At 44.1% G+C, this 15,433-nt stretch overlaps 1 protein-coding gene across 3 annotated transcripts in view; it reads right to left on the reverse strand.

The window, feature by feature from the left end:
• Positions 1-15,433, reverse strand: part of LOC126268081 (glutamyl-tRNA(Gln) amidotransferase subunit A, mitochondrial) — a 143,182-nt gene that overhangs the window by 97,360 nt on the left and 30,389 nt on the right. For all 3 annotated transcript variants that reach the window (XR_007549080.1, XR_007549081.1, XM_049973564.1), the window contains exon 4: positions 1,207-1,467. Coding sequence is in view for 1 of the 3 variants with exons in the window: in XM_049973564.1 (XP_049829521.1) it covers positions 1,207-1,467 (261 nt within the window). In the remaining 2 variants the exon portion in view is untranslated. The remainder of the gene's footprint in view (positions 1-1,206; positions 1,468-15,433) is intronic.

Raw genomic sequence — 15,433 nt, forward strand, 5'->3', positions numbered from 1 at the left:
GCTAACATACATGGAACAATACTTCAGTATTCTGCTTCGGTGTAAAAACTCATTTTCAGACAGTGGTCAATTCTGTATAAAGATAATGTTAAAGAAAGATGCTTCTTAGTTACAAAAATTACAAATAACACCACCACAGTCACTAGGCATCTTCAATGCTTAGCAGGATCTCTTCACTCAACATTTCAGTGTTATTTTACATAAAAATGTTCAGTTTGAAACATTTATTCTGTACTGATGCAAGTAACCCATCTTCACCTCTCAATAATGTGAGGAGTTGCCAGAAATTACACATTAATATTTTTTACCTTTCCTGATCACAATTCAAAATTGTAGTACCAAAAAAACTTTTTCAATTTTATTTACGTGCATCTGAATGCATGTCATTAATATATGAAAATGTGAAACATAAATAAATCATCTGAAGATTAAAGTTTATTATATTTGATGTAAAATATTTGAATTATCTTTGGCGAACACACGTGCCTTGAGTAAGTTACAAGTCAGATCTGTCATTAGCCTAAGTTAGTTGTGACTGGAAAACAATTTACCATAAAAGTTAAATAAATGTGATGTCTGACTATAAATTAAAAATTCCGAAATTATTCATTTGTTTCTGGCAATACTGAACCAACAAACAGTACATTAAATTCCAAATTGAACCTAAAAACTATTTGAGGGGAAGCAGTGTGACAGTGAGCCACAATGAAAAAAATGAAACAATGGTTGCTAGAAGATTGTTCAGAGAAGTAAAAATTTTTACTAATATTGTTTGCTCTCAATAATTTTATATGTACATGGAAAATATTCATTATTTTGGAACAGTATGCATTCAACTGTTAATATTTTATATAATAAGGCGAGAATGGGTAGCTTAAAAGATCACCTGTGTAGCAGATGTGAAAACAGACCAAGGTTTATGTGTTATGAACAGAAATCTATATCAGGGCAAGGAAAAGAAACCGTAATTCCTGGTTTTCACAACCAGTCGTTTAAACAATTATGCCCCTGGACTGCTTAATTCCTAATGTTACTAAATAATTACCTGTGATTCTTTAACTTTATGCACAAAGATTCTCTCTCTCTCTCTCTCTCTCTCTCTCTCTCTCTCTCTCTCTCTCTCTCTCTGTGTGTGTGTGTGTGTGTGTGTGTGTGTGTTTCTTCTACAATTATAATGACTCAGTTAATAGCCTTCCGAATACTTACGCAAACACAGCTCCACTTGCTACAGCGACGGCGCTCCCTCCTGAACTTCCGCCCGCTATGTGCCAATCATCATCATCTGCAGCATGCGTCAAGGTGCTCACTGTATGAAACTCGCGAATCCTTTGTTTTTTGAAAGGGGCACAATCGCCACTGTCAAACTCTTCATGCTGCAAAGGATTGTCTTGAGTATTTTTTACACCTTGGAATCTTGAACGCCAGATATTTTTAGTGGGACCATAGAGTGAATCTACAGTGCCACACCTGAAAGACAACTGAAATTATGTAAAAGTGTCTAGCAAAACAATTATATTTGATAATCAATAAATTAAGATGTTTTGGGACATTCTGAGCAAAATTATGTGTACTTTAAAAATTAATTGATGTAGGTCATTCAAACTTCACATGCCATTAAAATGCACAGGTGCCCTGTAAGCTTCATTTTCCTTGCAGGTGAATCATGGGCTCCAAATATTAAAATGTGTTATCAATGACTGTTTGGCAAAGGAGGATGTACAAGCTGCATGAATAACACAGAATCTACAGATTGTGAACAGAGATGAAACCTCTGGCAACAGCAAAGTGCATAGATGAATTGATACATTTACAGAAGGAAAAACCAGCACTAAATGGTTCAGTGTGAAACTCTTAAATGCGGCCACTGATAAGAGGAGTCACCAAATAGATGATTTAATTTACATTTTAACTGTTTCATGATCCATGAACTTTTTGCACAACCAAAATGCAGTTACAATGCGAAGCAGAATACGGTGAAAAGTTTGAAGTTCCTTATAAGAAAGTGTATACTTCTGCATTTGACCCTCAAGTTTAGCAAGTAACAATTAGAAGTCTGCTTTTGCCTGTCTGTACTATATGAAGAAAATAATTACCTCTTTTCATCAAAGATGTTTCTTCATCTGCAGGAATGAAGAACTGGTAGGTGGAATGGTGCCCCACTTCTCTTTAAAAGGCAGCAATCAGCACAAAGTCACATTACTTCTTTGGAGATTAAGAGGGTATCCGGCATTCTACCCAATTTCCAGGAGTGCACTCATACCATCAACAGTGTATTGAAATACTCCACAACTTTAGATAAGATATTGGGAGGAAAAGTAATAGGATCTGAAAGTGACAAAGATCTCATGACAACTCACAGTCGCACACCTTTTTGGCAATAAACACAGTAACGGCCAAATGTTTTTTGGTTAGTATGGGGTTTGCCATTCACAATACAGCCTGCATTTAGTAGTCTGTATTTTACATGTCTGGTCCAATCGCAGACACTTTTTGAGGGTAACAATTTGATGACAGAGATGTGGTAAAAGTGGCTCTTAAGAAATGAATGTGTCAGTGCACACCTGATTCTCCTTTAAGCAATGACCCCTTACATACATTACTTTCAGAACCACACCCACATGTCATGAAACGCTTTACAGTGTAATGACTGCCTTACTCATAAAATGACTGGTATTCATTTTGCAGTTCCAGATTTATGCTGTCTGACAATTGCTAGAGAACAGTAAGACTTCCACTTACATGGTTGCAGTGCAGCGACATATCTGCACAAAGATAATGGAAGTTGACTCTTACAAGAGGTCTGCCAAACAGGTACATGCAACTGGAGTTCACTTATCTGCTGCACTCAGAGTGAAGTCTACTACACAAGGTACTCAAAGACATAACCATCTGGCTGTAGTGGGGTGCAAATGTGTGTGGTGTAACTGCATAATTGGTTGGTTTAAAAGAGGGGGAAGGGACCAAACTGCTAGGTCATCGGTCCCTTGTTCCGAATAAAACAATGCTGCAAGGGTGAGAATAAAACAAGCGAGACTGACAAAAAATGGTGAGAAAGGAAAAACCACAAGAACGACGGAAGGGCAACAAACATTTTAAATGGACAAAAGGGGAGAAGAAAACCTCAGAACACAAGGAACAGGTAGAAGAGATTAAAATGACAAAACAGATTACCATGGCTGGCTAACCATGAGAATAAAAAGGAGAAGCCAGCCATTCTGCAACACATTAAAACCTCCACCCTAAAAGCACTAGGGTGGAGGACACAGAGGGACAAAGGACATGCGCTTGAACTTAGATCAAACGACAAAACCCACCCTCACGAATAAAATGTAAAACTTAAACAGCTGATGAGGTGTAGTAAGATAAAATTAGTGGCAACGAGTCCGGTAACCGAAGATTACAACGCAGGGCAGTCAATGTGGGGCAGTGCACCAGAATATGGGCCACTGTCAACCGGGTGCCGCATCAACATTGAGGCAGGCCCTCACAGTGCAGGAGGTAGCCGTGGGTTGCCCAAGCATGGCCAATGAGGAGCCAGCAGAGAACCACAGAGTCCCTGCGAGAGGCCCACATGGAGGACTGCCACACATTCGTAGTCTCCTTAATGGCACACAGTTTGTTGTGCATATTGAGACTATCCATTCCGTCTTCCAAAGCCAAAAAACCTGGCAGTGTAAAAGCGAACACAGGTCAGTTATTGGAATGCCAATCTCCAGAAGCGGTTTCTGTGTAGCCTGTTTGGCCAGCCTGTCAGCAAGTGCGTTGCCTGGGATTCCGACGTGTCCTGGGGTCCAGACAAACACCACTGTATGACCAGACATTTCCAGGACATAGATGGACTCCTAGATGGTCGCTACCAAAGGATGACGAGGGTAGCACTGGTCTATAGCTTGCAGGCTGCTAAAGGAGTCAGTACACAGAAGAAACTACTTCCCAGGGCATGAACAGATGTGCTCAAGAGCACGAGATACAGCCACCAGCTCTGCAGTAAAAACACTGCAGTCATCGGGCAAGGAATGCTGTTCAATATGTCCTCCATGGAAACACGCGAAGCTGACATGACCATCAGCCATTGAGCCGTCAGTGTAAACTACTTCATGGCTTCGGTACATGTCAAGAATAGAGAGGAAGTGACGGTGGAGAGTCATGGGATGAACTGAGTCCTTTGAGCCATGTGAAAGGTCCAGGTGAAGCCACAGCCTGAGTGTACACCATGGAGGATTATGCGAATGGACCTCGATTATATGTGGTAAAGGCAAGGAGTCCAGTTCAGATAGAAGAGACTGGACGCGAGCTGCAATTGTAAGCCCTGACCTGAACCGCCAATGCGGGAGATGAACCGCCGAGGGTGGGAAAAGGGGACGGTAATTTGGATGCGCATGAAAACTACGAATGTGTGCAACTTAACTGGCCAGCAGTTGTGCACACCTGACCTGCAATGGAGAGACTCCAGCCTCCACCAGGACGCTGGTCACCAGACTTGTCCTAAAAGCTCCCATCGCTAGTCGAATGCCACAGTGGTGCACTAGATCGAGTGAACACAATGCTGAGGGCACCGCCGAACCATAATCCAGATTCCCATAGCCAAGGCAGGCTTGAACGAGGGCTCTGTGGAGCTGCAGCAGTGTAGAGCGATCTACACCCCACTTGGTGTTGCTCAGGCAGCAGAGGGCATTGAAGTGATGCCACCACTTCCACTTAAGCTGACGAAGGTGTGGAAACCACGTCAATCAGGCATCGAAAACCAGTCCTAAAAACTAATATATCTCCACTACAGTGAGGGGATTGTCAATAGGGTAAAGTTCTGTTCTGGATGAACAGTATGACGGTGACAGAAGTGCATAACACACGACTAAAACTGGAAGCTGTGGGCGACAGTCCATGGCTGCACCTTGTGGATGGCTCCCTGGAGGTGCCACTCAGCAGTGGTGGAGCAGTACAAAATGCTCTCGTCTGCATACAAAGAGGGTGAGACGGACGGCCCTACAGCTGCTGCTAGACCATCAATGGCCAATAAAAATAGAGATACACTCAATACAGAGCCCTGCGGAACCCCATTCACCTGAATATGGGGAGGGGGACTATGGGAGGCACCAACTTGAACATGAATAGTACGAAATAAATTCTGGATAAAAATTGGGAGTGGGCCTGGGAGACGCCACTCGTATAATGTGGCAAGGATATGTCATCGCCAGGTGGTGTCATACGCTTTTTGTACACCAAAAAGGATGGCAACAAGGTGATGGCGTCTGGAAAAGGCTGTTCGGATGGCAGACTTTAAGGATACAAGATTATCAGTGGTAGAGCGACCCTAGCAGAAACTGCCCTTGCACTGAGCCAGTAGACCACGTGACTCCAGGACACAACCCAACTTCCGACACACCATGTGTTCCAGCAGCTTACAAAGAATGTTGGTGAGGCTGAGGAGCTGATAGCTATCCACATCAAGCGGGTTTTTGCCGAGTTTGAGCACTGGTATGATGGTGTTCTCCCCCCCGTGTGATGGAAAGACGCCATCACATCAGATCTGGTTGAAGATGATGAGATGTCGCTTCTAGTCAGATGAGAGATGTTTAATCATCTGACTGTGTGTCCAATCTGGCCCACGAGCTGTGTCAGGGAAATGCGGAAGGGCACTGAGGAGCTCCCACTCTGTAAATGGGGCGTTATAGGGTTCATTGTTGTGTGTACTGAATGAGAGGACTTTCCCTTCCATCCACCTTTTGAGAGTGTGAAAGGCTGCGGGAGGGGGGGGGGGTGGGGGGGGGGGGGTAATTCTCCATTGTAGTGGCATGAGCATTGTGCTCAGCAAAGTGCTCGGTAATTGCATTTGCGTCGGTAGATAAGACGCCATTTATGTCAACACTGGGAACATCTGTAGGGGTCTGATACCCAAGAACTCATTTGATATTTGGCTAGACTTGGGGAGGTGACATGTGGCACCCAATGGTTGACACGTATCTCTCCAAACACTTCTGTTTCCGTCGTTTGATAAGTTGGCAAACATGGGCACGCAGCCATTTGGAGGCTATGAGGTGCTCAAGGCAAGGGTGCCGATTATGCCGTTGTAGAGCTCACCGACGCTCCTTAATTGCCTCAGCGACTTCCGGAGACCACCAAAGGACTGTCTTTCACCGGGGGCACCCTAAAGAATGAGGGATCGCATTTTCCGCCGCAGAAACGATCGTCGTAGTTACCTGCTCAACCACCACATCAATGTTACCATGTGGGGGAGGTTCAACGGTGACAGCAGAGGTGAAGGTTTCCTAGGCTGCCTTGTTTAAAGACCATCTGGGCAGGCATACATGGGTCTGACACTGGGGCAGTGACAGGAAGATGGGGAAGTGGTCACTACCACACAGGTCATTATGTGCTCTCCAGTGCATAGATGGGAGAAGGCCAGGACTGCAAACCAAGAGATCAATGGCGGAACATGTGCCATGTGCCACACTAAAATGTGTGGGGGCACCTTTATTTAAGAGGCAGAGGTCGAAGTGTGACAGTAAATTTTCAACATCTCTGCCTCGGCCAGTAAGCACAGTGCCACCCCAAAAGGGGTTACGAGTGTTAAAATCTCCCAAAAGTAGGAAAGGTTTAGGGAGTTGAAAATCAGTGCAGCCAATACGTTCAGAGGTACTACACCATCTGGAGGAAGATACATGTTGCAGACAGTTATTCCCTGCATCATCCTTATCCTGACAGCCACAGCTTCAAGAGGGGTATGAAGGGGCACAGGTTCACTGCATACTGAGTTCAGGACATAGACACAAACTCCATCTGACACACTACAGTTCCTGTAGTATCCCCTATAGCCATGGAGGGCAGGGGTCCGCATTTCCAGGAACCAGGTTTCTTGAAGGACAATGCAGAAAGCGTAACTGCATAATTTTGACACACATCATGTGCACCACCAGCTGAATTTGACAGATCTTCTGCATAAATATGAAATTTTGTGTACTTGTTTTCTATTCCTAGATACACTCCCTCCCAAACTAGGCTTTTCGATACAAACACCACATACAGTTTCACTATTACACAAACATTTTCCTTATACTCAAGACCTGACAGACAACAATATTGTTCATATTAGAGATCTGACATGTAACAGCCCAAGACCACTATCAAGTTTTTAATGTGTTTTCTAATAATCACATTTGCCTCATACATGCAACACACTACTCTGACTGGTCTTTCAAACTACAGTATCTGCTAACTGACCTGTTAGGTTTCCCACAGTTACGCAACACCCAAAGCATTAGTCAGAAAAGCGAGTTTAAAACCAAATATAATGAATATTTTCATAAAAATGACATGACCACACCATTTCATTATCTGTGACATTTTACCTGTTATAATGATGGGATTCACACAGATTTCTTTAATTTTAAAAACTCGAATATGATTTGTGGTGTCAAACCACTTGCGAAAAAGTACAACACATTCTTTGCCCTTTACCTATCAGTACAGCCAAAATACAATCATAGTAAAGGACAACTCGCCGATTTATTATGAAATAAATCGTAAGTGTAATTCGAATAGGTGGGACTTTACATTTGACTGTATTTGCAATAGTCCATAGTTGTCTGTTAAAATATAGTAATAAATGAGATGGTCAACCCATTGCAAATGAGATGAACGTATGGGATGTGTATGTTCTGACTAAGGTAAGCTGTCCAAATTGAGGCCTATTATCTCAGAAGGTTTGTACTGATGCAATACACCACAGAATGTCAGTGAGCTGGGGTATCGCTTAAAACACAGATCATCATGCTAAACTAATCATCATATTTATAATCTCACCAGCAAGAATCCATTATTGACAATAGAAGAAACAATAGTTGCTTCTGTTGCAAAGCTTGTGTATACAGATGTGAAGTTCCTCTAATGACCACAGCCTGTCACTAAAACCTGCACCATTCCACAGCTGTGACTGAAATAACAGTTGTAATGATTTCCATTTTCCTTTAAATTGTTCTGCAAAAATTTTTTTTTTAATAATTAAAGATAAGTTTGTGGAATAAATATGCTGTGGTCCTGTCAAACTATATTGTTCTAACCCAAGAACACTGTAATTTATTTCTCTAACAGTGTAGGTACATTAAAACAAGTGACTTGTTGAGCTTTGCATTATGGCCTATATAGCATCTAGTTCCAACAGGGGGTGTAGCCAGCAGGCTGTGTGCACAACTACTGTCGTATTATCAAGCCAGGTGGCCTATGGTGCTGAATCAAGGACAAACTTCATGAGCAAACTATGAAGCGGTGCACACACAGATTTGATATGGTAGTTATAGTGTTTTTTTTCCCTCAAAATTACAAATATTATCAAGCCTAAAATAAAAAAAAAACTGTTTTGGAGTATAGCTACAAAGCGTCAAAAGGGTAATTATGATTATGGAAGGTCAGTAACTCAGCACGAGTCATGTTAGAGTGTCACCACTTGAGGTAGTGTGACGGGAGTGTAAAGAGAGCACTGGAAAGAAAGGTCATTACCAGCAAAACCACTACATGAACAAAAGAGCCCAGCTGATTCCCTCACAACTGATTATTATTATTACTATTATTTTGGATGTGAAGTGCTCAACAGCACAGTCATCAGCACCCTTACAAAGAGTCAGCATGCCATTTTCATGGAGGGACGAATGCTGTCCCCAATTGGGAAGTTGTTTACAATGCACTGAAGTTCATAGCCCCTGCCCAGCACTTTAAGGATGAAGCCAGACAGTTCACAAAAATTTAAAACACATGCTGGGCAGAGCTTCAGTCAAACCAAGAGTTGCCTCGATGTCAGTATATAAGGAGCAGTAAAATGAAAACAAGACAGACTAGAGCATGTGCACTGCAGACATCAGTAATGCCGATAGGTGACTGTATAGAAGTGCCTTGTATTGAGGAATCTGGAAGGACTAGTGCAACCGTTCACCATTGTGCCATTTGTCTATTACGATATGCTCAACATGAGGGCAAAGAGACGTGTACGTATGTGTCCAAGTTCACTATGGAGGCCAGGAAAGAGAAGCAGTGAGGTTTAATGTGGTTTCTGACTGAAGAAAGAGTGTCACGAAGTGAAAGTCATACCTAAATGTCTGCTGTGTATGGAAAACACAATATGTCACGTTCAAGTGTGTTTGCATGGAACAAATGATTTAAAGAAGATAATGTGTTGTTGAAAGACAGCAGTTGGCCAGGACAGACTCATGTCATTAACCCCTTCCATCATTGCTGCAGTGGATACTGCCATCAGAAATGATCGACCACAGACAGTGAAATTCAGCTCATATTGGGCATCATTCACAATACCACTCATGCTATCATGACAGAATATCTAAAAAATAAATAAATAAATAAATAAATCTGTGTGCAATGGGTTCCTCACAGCCTAATGGAGAGCAGATGTTAACAGAATGTCCCCATCACTGGAGCATCTGGAAGAGTGTCATAATGAAGAATATCGTTTCTTATCCTGTACTATCACAGAAGATGAAAATGGGACATAATTTTGAGCTGGACAGCAAGAATAACAGTTAACAATGGAAGTACATGGGTTCACCTGCACCGAAAAAAATACAAAGCAGTGCACGACTGCTCCAGGAAAGTCATGATAACCTTTTTCTTTGACTGCATAGGCCCACTGCTCATTGACTTTCTGGAACACTGTGTGACAATTAACACACAGAGGTACATGGACACTTTGCAAAAACTGAAGCCCACTATTAAACCCAAAAGGCCACAAATGTTAACAGATGGCATCATTCTGTTACAGGATAATGCCTGCCTACATGTTGCCAAGGTTGTTTCCACTACACTGAACAAGTTTCCCAAGGAAGCCCTTGCACATCTCACGTACATTGCCGATCTCTCCCCATGTGATTTCCATGTTTGTGGTTGTGTACTTGCTTTGGATAAAGAGATGCAGGCATGGGTACACCATGGTTCCACAAGCAACTGCAAACGTTTTACCATAAGGCTTTGATCGGCTTGTCCCACAGTGGGATAACTTTATTAACAGTTATGGTAATCACTTTTGGAATAATAAACAGTATTTCTTACTTTTTGCCATCCATCTCATTTTCATTTGACTGCTGCAGATATAAAATATATTGCCAAAATATACTAAAATGAAAGTGGTGGACCACAAACTCACAGAGCGTTGGTTGGTTGGTTTGATATGAAAGGGACTTAACTGCAAGATCATCAGTTCCTTCAGCCGTTAAGTGACAAACAAGGAGTGGCCTTCAAAGGAAGCAGACAAAATGCAAATTCCAGAAAGCCTAAGTGTAACTAACACAATAAAAAAAAAAAAAAACAGAGATAAAAGCCCAGAAAAAAGACAGTCCTGACAAGTCCTTAAAAGATCAGTCAAGGTGGGGCATTAAAACCAAGAAATGAAAAAAAAAATAAAATAAATAAATAAATAAATAAGAAGTTGGAAAGGGTAGATCCCAAGCTGGGCCATCGAGCAAGGGCCGGCAATGGCAGGGGAGGGGGGAGAAAAATAGGGGTGCCCCATCAACCATTCAGGCAGTCAATGAGGCCAAAAAGGCTCACCTTACAGAGATGAATAGAAACACCTTCAGGGCAAAATGTAACACCAGGTCAGTCACTTTGGTCTCGTCTGCTAGCACCAGAGGTAGTGTGCCACGAACATTAATATGCCGCATCCAAGCAGCCAAATTTGGACAGTCTATAAGCAAGTGGGCCTCTGTCAGGCGGGCTCTGCATCGGCAGTAAGGGGGGGATCCTCAAATCTGAAAATTGGCCATAGGTCAGCCAAGTGTGGCTAATGTGGAGTCATCGGAGGATAGTGGATTCCCTGTGAGAAACACCCAGGGAAGATTGCCAAGTGGTCACAGTCTCCTTAGTTTGTTTGGGGAGATCAGGACAGACCATTCTGAGTTCTAGACTTCAAGCAGTTAATGGCTTTTTAATGACCAAAGGTCCCATTCTGGGACCCTCATTTTCAGAATCAGCATCATGGTGGCCACCTTGGCCAACCGGTCAGCTCGATCATTTCCCGAAATCCCAACATGACCAGGTGTCCAAACGAAAACAACTGGCCTTCCAGCTTGACTGAAGTCAGTGACAAGATCCTGTATAGTTGTAACCATTGGATGAAGAGAGTAGCTCTAGTCTATAGCTTGAAGGCTGCTAAGGGTATCACTACAGATTGGGATACTCTTGCCAGTGCAAGAACGAAGTGCCTACTGACTAGTTTAATGGCCATGAATGCAACAGTGAAGACACTGTAGCTGTCTAGCAGAAAGTGAATTTCGCAACACTGTGCATATGTGTATGTTAAGCTTGTTCGTCCATCAACTTCTGAGCCATTATTGAATACCGTTTCTGAATCTGGATACTTCTCAAGGACAGTCAATACCAAGGGGCAAAAAACTGGTGGGTGAACAGAATCTTTTGGACCAAATCCACATGCCCGCAAGTGAAGGGGTCATATGCGATGTCTCCTGACCAGTGCTGAGAGTGGAGGGAGTTGTAGTTCCAAATAGAGACACTGGATGCATGCAGCAATTGTAAACCCAGTTCTTGGTCGCTGCTGTAGGAGGTGGAGCTCCCAGGGAAAAGAATATGGTAGATGGGATGTTCAGGGAAGCTAAAAATGCATACAGGAGGGACACCAGCCTCAAACAGTACGCTGTTTACAGAGCTAATTCAGAAGGCTCCTGTCGAAAATTGGATCCCACAATAATGAATGGTGTCCAGTATCGACAATGCTGAGAGTAATGTTGAACCATTTGCACAACTCCCATAGTCAATCAGAGTCAGGACATTGTAGAGCTGCAAAAGTGCAGAGCGAACTGCGACCCAGCTATTGTTACTGAGGCAGCGAAGCAAACTGAGGTTTCGCAGCACTTTGGTTTAGGTTGAGAAAGAGCAGAAGCCACGTCAGCCGGGAACCGAAGTCCAGACCCATAAAATACTTTGTTTCAATTACAACAAGTAATTGATCATCTAGGTGAAGCTCTGGAGGTGGATGGTTAGTAAGGTGGTGACATAATTGCACGACATGAGTCTTGGTGGCTGAAAACCAAAAGCTACAGGTGAGAGCCCAAGACTGTGCCTTCGTATGGCATCCTGCAGGCGTTGCTCAGCAACACCCATGCTAGAGGAGTAATAATAAAAGCAAAAATTGTCAGCGTATAAGGAGGGTTATACCGAAGGCCCAAAAGCTGCCGCTAGACCATTGATGGCAACCAGAAAAGGGGGACAATCATCACAGAGCACTACAGGATCCCTTTCTCTTGGATATAGGGGGTACTGAGTGAAGCACCTACTTGCACCCAGAACTTACAGAGCGACAAGTAGCTCTCGACAAAAATAGAGTGTGTACCCTGGAAACCCCACCCAGGCAAGGTGGTATGAATGTGGTGATGCCATGTTGTGTCATAAGCCCTCTGCAGCAACAAGGTGCTGACGATGTGGAAGGGCTGTCCAGATGGTAGACTCTAGGGGAACCAAATTATCAGCAGTGAAGCAGCCTTTGTGAAAACTGCCCCGAGATGCAGTCAAAAGACTCAGATTTAAGGAACCAACACAGCCGCTTGCTAACCAAGCCTTTGAGCAACTTCCAAAGAATGGCAGTCAGGCTTAATGGGTGATAATTGTCCATCTCTAGGGGGTTTCAGTACTGAAACTATTGTGCTTTCTCGTCAGTGAGATGGGTGCTCGCCCTCACTCCAGATCCAATTAAATAGGGCAAGGATATGACACTGACAATCCACTGAGATATATGAGCTGAAAGGTTCTCAGATGCAAATGCAGAAGTGTACTGCTCAGTAAAATGTTCAGTGACAGCGTCTGGATCAATAGCCAGTGATCATTGTACCACCCCACAAATGATTATGGGCAATGAAGCTACCCAAGACTAGGAAAGGTGGGGGGAACAGAGAGAGTAATGCTGACAGTACATTCTGGGACGTGACACCATCGAGAGGGAGATAAAAACTGCAGATCATAAAATTCTGATGTGCCCTTACCTGAACAGCCACAGCAACCAGTGGTGTATCAAGAGGCACAAGGTCACTTTATGCAGAATCCAGCACATGTGTACAAAGTCCACCCAATACACTCTCATAGTTGGTAAAATTCTTAAAAGAACTTTAGTAGCCATGAAGGGTAGGGGCCCGAGTTGCTGGAAGCTACATTTCCTGGATGGCAATACAGAATGCAGGGTAAGCGCATAGAAGCTGCCGTAGCTCAGCCAGGTGGTGGAAAACTCCATTACAATTCCACTGGAGGATAAGACTGTGTGACTACTGTGGGGGAAGGAATGACTCGGAGGGGGGGGGGGGGGGGGGGGGGGAAGCAGTTCATGATCCACAGTCACGTGCTGTCACCAGTTTGAGATATCAGGAGATCCACTGACATTGGTTCTGCAGCACACTGTCTGGGGGATCTGGTGCCTCAGGGGCCACCAAGATCTCCACCTTGGGCACAGAAGGAGTACATGCAGAGTACAGTGGGGCATGGGGGCCACTGGAGTTACCTTCATCTTGGAGGACGTATTTTTATCCTTCTTGTCCTGCTCTTCCTTAGAAGACAAGAACTGAGAAGGTTTCTCTGAACTGCTTTCAGGGGCAGAGGAGGAAAAAGAAGTCCGATGGCCAGGAGCCTGTGGTTCCTTCAGCCACCAGCTGGTGTCTGGCTTTTGACCAGCAGCAACCATGAAGAGTGTTGAGGGACCTCCTCTTAGCTAGAGAAGCCAGAGGAGGATGAGGTACCTCCAGAGGAGGGGATGGGGACCAGTGTTCCTGGCAGGTAGGGAGCATATGCCCCTGAAGTGGTTGCAGTCGAGGCAACAGAAGGACCCCCAACTGCCTGTGGGACAGTCATTAGCAGGTGGCTGTAAGGGCTCACTGTGAGAGGTGCAACAGAGGAAAGCACTGTCAACTAAGAAGGCAATGACATTGTGGCTGTAGAGTAACACAGTGTCATTTGTATGTGATTAAGAGCATCACACTTTTTTCTCGCCTATTGATACGCAAGTGTTTGTCCAGGTTCTCATACTTCTCTTTTTTCTTCTCACACTTAAAACTCAAGCACTCTGGTGAGCAGCAAGAGTGGAGCTTGCTGCAGTTTACACAGATGGGGGAGGGGCACAATGAACGTTTGCGTGCAGAGGACGTCCACAATCCCTGCAGACAGGGTTAGCAGTGTGACGAGAAGACATATGTCCAAACTTCTTACATCTGAAACATCTCATAAGAGGAAGAACTCAGGGTTTCACATCACACCTGTATACTATCACCTTGACCTTCCCAGGCAATGTATCACCTTTGAAAGCCAACTGAAGGCCCCGGTAGTAATTGTTTTCCTTTAGTCTCCTCTAGATATGACAGATGAAGTGTACCCCCCCCCCCCTCCCCCCCCCTGTCGCTCTACATTTGCCTGCAGCTCATTGTCAGATTGCAAAAGATGAAGGCGAAGGATGACATCTAGACCACATTGAGACTCTTATGCGGAATGACAGTCACAAGAATGTCACCCAGCTTTTCACAAAAAAGCACCTACATGTACATCTACATAGATACTATGCAAACCACCATACAGTGTGTGGTGAAGAGTACCCTGTACCACTACTTGTCATTTACTTTCCTGTTCTGTTCACAAATAAAGCAAGGGGAAAATGACTGCCTGTATGCCTCCATACGAGCCCCAATTTCTTGAGTCATATTTGTGGTCCTTATGCACAATGTATGTTGGTGGCATTGGATTGTACTTAGTTGCATCACATGAGGCCTTTCCATGTTAAGGGGAAGTCATTTCAAGGGCGAACTACCTGCCACGGTGCCACTCACTCTGAACAGGGGCTCTCCCCATGGGCATCACCTAGCCACAGCAACGCTACCTGGTCAGTAAGCCACTGCTGAGAATCTCTGTGCCCTAGTCATAATGGGCACATGCTCCATGGTGTACAAGAGGAGTATGCAGCACAGGCACCAGCATTGTGATCCTTGCATGGTCAGAGAGCTACCACTGTGCAGGTACTCCCACCCAAAATGTATGGCTTTTGTGCTGGGTTATGGGTGGAAGGGCACAGAGGCGGAGCCTTCCCTGAACGACGTACACTTCTGCACAACATGGAAAAGATGGGAGGTCAAACTCAATAATGGGGACCATGTAATTGTTAATGGAATGTGAAGATATTGCCAGGAATGAAACTAGGAGACAAGACCAAAATCATGAACCAAGTCCAGGCAGGGCTTGCACCAAAAGGACCATCTGACAGAAAGTCAGAGGAGGTAAGACATAGACAAGTGTAGGTTTGCAGTAAAGGATGAGGAGGTAATGCTGCCAAGGCTAGGGTACTATGGTAGCCAAGAACGTACTCGCTAAAGAGTGGTGAGCCCCCTGGGAGTTCACAGAGTGGTGGATCCCCCTACTGGAGGAGGAAACCATATGTTAAAGGACAATGTCA

This window comes from Schistocerca gregaria, chromosome 4 (genome assembly GCF_023897955.1).
Source record: "Schistocerca gregaria isolate iqSchGreg1 chromosome 4, iqSchGreg1.2, whole genome shotgun sequence".
NCBI lineage: Eukaryota > Metazoa > Arthropoda > Insecta > Orthoptera > Acrididae > Schistocerca > Schistocerca gregaria.